The 8490-nt window shown below is 35.5% G+C and overlaps 1 protein-coding gene and 1 long non-coding RNA gene across 3 annotated transcripts; one reads left to right on the forward strand and one right to left on the reverse strand.

Annotated features, from left to right (window-relative positions):
* Positions 1 to 2629: 2629 nt before the first annotated feature.
* Positions 2630 to 4174, reverse strand: LOC103410754 (F-box/kelch-repeat protein At3g06240). The gene has a single exon (XM_029097976.2). The coding sequence runs from the start codon at positions 4016 to 4018 to the stop codon at positions 2828 to 2830; it is 1191 nt and encodes a 396-aa protein (XP_028953809.1). The 5' UTR covers positions 4019 to 4174; the 3' UTR covers positions 2630 to 2827.
* A 1279-nt stretch (positions 4175 to 5453) lies between these two features.
* Positions 5454 to 7162, forward strand: LOC114822771 (uncharacterized). Of its 2 annotated transcripts, none has more exons than XR_003770970.2 (2): positions 5454 to 5838; positions 6347 to 7162. It is a non-coding gene; the product is annotated as an uncharacterized lncRNA (long non-coding RNA). The 2 variants fall into 2 exon arrangements; XR_003770971.2 differs by having other exon boundaries at positions 6358 to 7162.
* Positions 7163 to 8490: the final 1328 nt, after the last annotated feature.

Raw genomic sequence — 8490 nt, forward strand, 5'->3', positions numbered from 1 at the left:
AACTATATTTTTCTTTAATACAATGTTATTATGAAAGGGACGGAGAGATTGGCTACAATGAGACAAACATCAAAATTTGATATTGAACTCTATGTATATGAGAGTCAAACCTAAAATCTGTCACCTATAAACGGAGAGAGATCCTAGTAATAAGTGACATAGCTAAATAAATAGTTTAGTGGTATCTCAAATTCCAATGATGAAATAGGTTACCAATTTCGAAACCCTACTCCCCCTTCTACAGTCAGTGACGGATCTGGCGTAACAATCATTGAAGGAGGGGGGCAATAACAAATTTGTTAACACTAGTATAATTCCATTCAGTTCAATTTGTTGTTAGCCAATTAACATGGAAGCTGAGAGGGCCATAACAAACTTCAATCCACATGTAGATGCACGATGCTATTCTTTTGACTATAATGTTCTTTGACTGAAATCTTGTTGGTTTTCAGTTTTTTATCAGTCTCTGATATTGAAGTAATAATGTATTTCTATGTAGGTTATTATATTTTTTCAATTAAAATTTGAAATTTGTAATTATTTATATTAACATATATTTGAAGAATTAAAATAATTATTTTAAATAAATAAATATTTTTAAATTTAAAAAAAAATAAAGTTGTCGAATTTTTTAAAGTAAAGTTTTAGCAATGCACTTACATATTGTTGACATACGCGTTCCGTATTTTACTAACTATGGTTAGGGCTAAAAGGCTATAAATAATCTTTGTTGCCTAAATTTTTTTTTTTTTCACCCCAGATTTTACTTATCAATGTTTGCATTCCTTGTATAAAATTAAAAGTTACATTATTAACAATATATCAACAATGTTTATGATAATTATAAATAGGTTAATCATTTATTGTATATGCCACTATAGCGGATACCCACTTCAACTGACACCATTTTTTCCTAGTTTTTATATTTTGGAATAAGTCAATACGAATCAGACATTGCAACATAGTGTCTGTTTCTGTATTATGTTTTCTACATTTAGATTCAAACACTGCATTGCAGTGTCCATTTCCTGATTTTATTTTTTTCATCACTCACATGCCTCCTACATGTCTTTTACATTTGGATTCAGACACTGCAATAGAGTGTTCATTTCCCGGTTCTTTTTTTTACTTTTGGATTCGTACGTTGTGTTGCATTGTCCGTTTTCTGGTTCTGTTTTTTTTTTACTTTTGAATCCAAATGTAAAAATCAGAAGTCGCGCGAGGTGAAGCATATATGCTTCACCTCGCGCGACTTCTGATTTTTACATTTGGTTCAAACATTGTAATGTAGTGTCGTTTCCTACCTCTGTTTTTTACATTTGGATTTAGACACTACACTGCAATGTCCATTTCCTGGTTTTTTTTTTTTTTTTCTCAAAGATAGAATTTATTAGATTCTAATTTACATCTTCCCCCAGGATATTGAAAATAAAATCTGGGCCAATAAAACCCCATAAATAAAAACCTCCATACTTATAGACATAAGAGGTAACAGCATGAGCAGTGTGGTTGCACCTCTGATAGGCATACATGAACGTTGCATTTTGGAATGTTTGAGCGAGATTCTAGATGTCATCAATGATATTCTCCAAAGATGCATCGGTTCCAGTTTCCTTTTTAATCATCTGCACGATTATCTTTGCATCAGTTTCAATCTCAATATACTAGATGCCTTCCTTTGCACACTCCTGCAGCGCTGCCCTCAACGCAGTCGATTCAGTTATTTCATCAGAATGGAAATACAGGTCTCCCTATCCAACTGCAGAGTGCAACAGGCCAGCAAAGTTGCTTATAACCCATCCCACTCCACCTTTATGTGATTGTGGATTCCAGGCTGCATCACAATTCACCTTAAGTGTCCCAAACTCTGGTCTTTTCCATCTCACCATTCTTCCTGCAAAATCCAGTTCATTGGTTCTTCCATTGCATTTGTGGTTGTTGTGCTTCCCCGTTGTGCTTCCTTATATTCAAACATTTATATTATGTTTCTCACATTTGAATTTAGACAATTCAATGTAGTGTCTATTTCCTGGTTCCGTTTCCTTAAGTTGAGTAGACTCCTCCATGTAAACGAATGGCGAGAGAGAGAGAGAGTGAGAGGATATTCATGTTCTTACTATTCATAATAGCTTAAAGCTCATATGACATTCATAGAGAGAGAAAGACAGAGAATGATAGAAGAGTCAAGTTATAACTATTTATAATGACTTAAAGCTCATGTGGCATTCATCATTGACCTATGCCTAATTAGTAAAAATATACCATAGATTAAGCCTAGAACAAAAATATGCCATTAATATGTGGCTAAATAGTAACGTTTTTATTGACTTTTAACTAAATTACCTAAGATTTTATTTGATTATGTTAAAGGGTGTTGGAACCAATTGTCCAACATCGGCCAGACGGCCAAAGAGAAAACAGTTTAGATAGAAATACCCCTCTTTAACTAACACCGATGACTTTTATGATAAAAACTCCACACCTGACGGATTGAGTAGGTGGTAAAGTAGGAATAATATCGGTGTTGTTAGGATGGACCCTTGGCTCGTCGACCTGAAAATTCTACAAAGGGATAAAAAGTTATTACGTTTTTAAGAAGGGAATTCTGAAGAAAAGAAAAAGGAAAACGTAAGGGAATATTGTTAATATTAATCAACTTCAAAAAAAAAAAAATTATCATACACTTTCAAATTGAATAACATTACAAAATGTGGAAAGCCCAAACAAACATAGTACAAAGGCCACAAAGCAAAATTAGAAGATGCCAACTCAAGCCTTATATCATGCATACAAGTTAAATAGGAGAAAATTGAACTTTTCCCTCAATTCAATTTACTAGAACAATACTTTTCACGTAATCTACAACCCTATTCTCATTAATAATAACAGGAATATGAAGATACTTGAAGTTTCCGGTACAAGAATTATAAGAGGCAGCTCTTCCATCGGAGGCAATCATAAGAAGCTCATCACGTTTCCAAGGTGTCAATGGAAACTCCATGTCTTTAAAAGGTCCAACAGTTAGGTGTTTTGTCCATGAACTCTTAAATCCGTCATCGTAGTCCATTACCCATATTTCAAATAATGTGGAAGGCTCTTCGTAACTAGTGCAATAATAAGTGAGGGATTCATTATACAGAAAAATACCATCACGCTTAAAACCGAATTCTCCCCTAAAAGGCAATTCTATCATATCAGATATTTCATTAGCTAAATCAAATGAAAATATGTATTCCTCTAAATCGCATGACAACCAATAACAAAACCCTTTCAAATACACTGAATAAGAATATGGTTCGCTATATGATGATAATATTTTACTTAATATATCAATCGTGATCTCTTTCCAAGAGTTAGCAGCCATGGTGTATACTTCAGCAGTATGAGGAAGGGCAATATGCTCGATATATGTTTCTCCATCATCTGAATACTCACAATCATAATTATCTATAATTCTCACAACCTTATATTCTTTAGCTTTGCAATCATAACCAAATCCCAGTCCTTTAAGTGTCGTTTCCAATCCGAATTTTACTTTTACCCCGGGAAGGGGTAGAAGAAGGCATGAATCAGGAAGTTGCCTGAATTCCCCCGTTGCAGGATTGCACAAAAAGAAATTTTCGTCTACTGTTACACAAACAATCCCATCGCAATAACCGTGAATCTCTACTTCATGATGGTCATCCTTTAGAAACGGTACATTAGTTAGGTCCTCAATATCATAATGAAGCTCATCACCATCAATGGAAAGATAAATCACGGACCATAAAACTCCTTGTTTCCAACTCTGGTCTGGGAAAATGTGAGCCTGAGAACAGTTGAGAAGGATACAAGTGGAGGATGAGAGTTTGTTGTCCACAGAATCGCTGAGGTGTTTAGCCACAAAACATGGACTATTGATAAGAGTGCACCAAGATTTGCGTATGCATTTGAAACGCATCAGAGACTTGGGTGGCAACCTGGACAAGATTTCGACCATCCTATCTTCAGGAGTTTCACTTTCACGCACCTGGGACATTTCGGCAATTTTGCTCCATGCACATGAATTATTCACATGTATATATACACAGGAAATACACCACCAATTTGAGAGCCAAACTAAATCAAACTCCAAGTCCCTAGGGCCTGGTAGGTCGAGGTTCAATTATTAAACATATTACCCCATAAGATGCCATAATTCAACAGTACTAAATAAACTTAGAGGTCCACAACCACAACATATTTAGCTATCAAAGAAAACAGGGGCGATCCAGAGTAGGCGAGTTTTTCGAAGAAAACAGGGATAAGCCAGTCAGTTTCGAGTTTTATGGAGAATCTTACGTTCAAATTTTACTATGTTTCAATTTTTTTATTGATACAAAATAACAATTCAAATTTTAGTTTTTAAGTCTAGACTAAATTGATGATAAGGTGAGTGTGATATCCTTATTACAGCTAAGAGTTTTTCTATTTAAACACCACTTCTCATTTAAGTTTACCCAAATTTCTATGTACGTCCAAGGTTCTAATAGACGCTAGACGCTAATCGGACGGCATGCTGGGACCTCGTGCCTAGACTTCTAGGTAGATTTAACCAAATTTATTATATATTGAATAAATAAGTGTCTATTTATACTTAAAAATATATATGAATAAATAGAGAAACAGAAATTGTGAAATAAATAACATATATATTGTAAAGTATTAGAACATATTGAAAATATGGGCCCAAGCATATACAATGAGTGTTCATTTAAGTATTTAACAAACCTCTTACAAAATACAAAATGAAAACTATCGATTTTTTGTCTAAGTGAAAATCACGATCTAGACAGTAGCGTGTCTAGGTGCACTTTCTTAATTTTCAAAAGCCTAAAAACTAATCAGGACTAGCCGCCTAGTGCCTAAGTGAGGCGTAGAACAGTGTCAAGGCCCCATTTAAATTTTAAAATTTAAACATTTTTCTAAATTCACCACATTCTTCCAAAAATACCATCAAACACCAACACCATATCCGCAAGCACCCTAACGCAGCCTCCCATGCACCCCTAGTTTCTGAACATAGTAGAGCATTTCCAGCAGTGGAAAGCAAGGGAATAAATGTTGCCCAAGACTCATAAACATTGCTCCACCACCCCAAAAATTGAAGGGCAATCAGTAGGCCCTAGTATATCCAACTCACTTCCAAGGCAAGTCTTGCCCGAGCTGCTAGGCAAAGATTATTAGGAAATTGACAGAAATGGGCCATTTCTTTAATCTTTGAACTAAAATAGGATTTTTGTGATATGCAAGAACTTGCACATGACATGCATCACAATATGACAAAAATAGGATTTCCCTAAAACTTAAAATGACAAATTGCTCTCTTATATAAATGAGTTAGGGATGTGATATCCACACACTCCTTTTTACTTATCTCACACTTTTTTTACTTTCGGCCGTCGGATTGAATGAATTAAAGAAGATCAACGAATATAAATTAACAAGGGGTGTGTGAGAAGTAAAAATGAGCACACCCCATGAGTTATTTCGTCAAACTCATTCAGCATTTTCTTCTTCCCTCTCCGAGAACCTCGAATGGCGTGGCCCCCAGCTCCTTGTCCAAAACCCCCAACCGGCGCCACCCCCTAACTCGACGAACCTTAACCTCGAACAGCGCAACCCCCTACTCGACAAACCTTAAGTTTCCAAATCCTTGTCCACTTTTCAAACCCACGGGAAGTTTCCAAATTCTTCTACACTTTTCGGACCGATGACAAGTTTCGAATTTTCCGACAATCGGCGCCGTTTTAACTCGGATTTTGCGCAAGTTTTGCGGCCAACGATTCAGACAGATTTAATGGCAAAATAAAAAAAGAAGTACGTTTTTAATTGAATTCATTATTTGATCTTAGGATTTTTTTAAATTTGGGAATTTAGGGTTTTGGGTGTGATTGACTGTTTTGTGCAATTAATTTGGGGAACATTAACGGACTAGAGGGTCGTGTAATTGCATGTATTTTGAAGTTAATTTTGGTCATTGTTTGTTCCATCTATATTGAATTTCTCATTTTTGCATATTGTGTACATATTATGGGCATGTGTATATGATATTGCTGGAAATTATTAATTGATTAAGTAGTACTTTGGTTGATGAATTGGTGTAGATGTTGGGCATACTTGCTTGAATTTGGTACATATTTTGTGCATATCATATGGTGCAGATGTTGGGCATACTTTCTTTGAATTTGATTGATGAATTGGTTGAATTTGATATATATGAAAGAGTGCATATACTATGCATTTCCTGTGTGCATGTTTATGTTATTAACTTGATGTGCGTATAAAACCTTATGGTTGTCATTGTTGGATTGAAAGGCTGTATTAGAAATCTTGCAGGTCGAAAGTGAAATGGTTCTCCTCTGACAGAACTTGTGTGTCCGCCTGACGATGTTTCTTGCCATCATTTCGGTCTGTCGTACACGACGAGGTTTCTTTCTAACATAAGAGGGCGATTTTCAAGAGAGCACCTACACAAATTTGAGGATCCTTGTTTCGGTCATCTCATTGACGTGGACGGCATTGACTGGTTTGGACAGCTGAACCACTACGCTATATTTAAGGCTATAAAGGATAAAGTGACCAACGATTCCATATCCTTTCTTTTTGGGGAAGAAGTTGCAACATTCAGGAGTCGGGAATTCTGTTTGATTAGTGACCTAAAGTTTGGAGAATTCCCGCTAGAAGCAAGAGGAATGTCGTATACGAGAGAAAGAAGAAGATTTACCTAAAACAATTGGAGGACCAACTCAATGTCTGCCAAAACCAAGATAATTTGTACAAGTTGGGGCTATTGTACTTCGTCCACTTCGTTCTTTTGGGGAAACAGAAGGACTCAATTTCTAGTACTATCTGCTTGACTTGGTAGACAACGAAGAAAAGTGGGAGACCTATCCTTGGGGTTCGGCGTCATTCCATTTGTTGATGCCAACCATCAGGATCACTGCTTTGATCCGGTACACCTTTATAAAAGAAAAAGGGGTGACTACCTACAAGGATTCTTATAACCTGAGGGAGCTTCCCTATGTCTTCCAGGTAATTTTATTTTTCTTTTTTCTTATAAGTTTAACGTACTTATACATTTGTTTCCGTTGTAACTTTTTGATAGTATCAATTTCAATTTTGCAAATTACGTTGTTCGAAACCTTGTCGTACGTAAAGACAAAAACAACTCGAGGGTGTGGATTGAGATTCCTGAGTTGTTGCCCCGGATTTTCCCACTAGATATGAAATTCTAAATCCACCAGAGGATGACAGTATTCCTACATGTGATTTAGAATTGCTTGCCAAAATATTAAAATGTCTAATTAATGGTTCTATACAAAGAACGAAAATATAAGGCAAGAGGGGGTTACCATGTCGAATTCCTTTCTTGGGATAAATGTAACCGTGAGTAGACACAGTTATCACAATCGAGAAAGATGTAAATGTATTACATTCCATAATCAGGTTCACCAACCTTTCCGCAAAACCAAATCTAAGAAGGACATACGTAATGAACTCCCAGTTTAGATAACCATAGGCTTTCTCCAAATCTAATTAAATCCTCATCACTCTCGCCCTGCCTTTCTTCCCCTTAAAACTGGAAGACATCTCATGAGCAATAAGAATAGTATCATGAATAGAACGTCCAGGATTAAAAGCCCCTTGATTACCTAAAATACAAAGATCAAGAAGAGGTTTCAATCTCTTAATAATAACCTTGGTAATTATTTTAGGGCATTGTTATTAGCACTCTAAAATTTTCATTTTGTACTCCAAACTTTCTATAATTAGAAATAAAAATACACTTATGAGGAGTGTACAATGAGATTTTTGGAGTGTCAATAACAGTTCCTTTATTTTATAACTAACATTACAAAGACTTGTAGGTTTGTAATTATTTACCAATTCAGGGTTTTCAATTTTTTGGATAAGAGCAATGTTAGTGTGATTAATAAGCCTTAAGCTTGAATTCTTCTCAAATAAATCCTTAACCATTGGGACAACCAAATCTTTGATCGTATCCCTATACTCATGGTAAAAACTTGCACTAATTCTATCCGGACCAGGAGCTTTCAAAGCACCAATGCTTTTAACCGCCTCCCATATTTCATTTTCCTCAAAAGGCTTTAGTAATTGATCATTTTGATGATTGTAAATACAAGGGATGATAACGTTAGCCATGGAAGCAATATCTGCTATAGATGGGGATCTATCACAAGAAAACCGCAGTTTGAAATCCTGCTCAAAAACTGTTCTATCCCATCCCCATAGTTCCACCAAAAACCAATACTATCCTTAATCTTTGTGATTTTTTTTGTTTTTGTTTTGTTTTTTTTTTTTTTTTTGGGAATTGGGGCCACAGTTTGGAAATATCTTGTATTTTTATCCCCAAGCTGTAGCCAATTTGCTTTGGCTTTTTGTGCCCAAATAGTTTCTTCCTAATTTAGTATTGTATTTAGCTCATCACTATTAAGCTTCGTCTCCAAC

Source organism: Malus domestica, chromosome 17, assembly GCF_042453785.1.
Source record: "Malus domestica chromosome 17, GDT2T_hap1".
Lineage (NCBI taxonomy): Eukaryota > Viridiplantae > Streptophyta > Magnoliopsida > Rosales > Rosaceae > Malus > Malus domestica.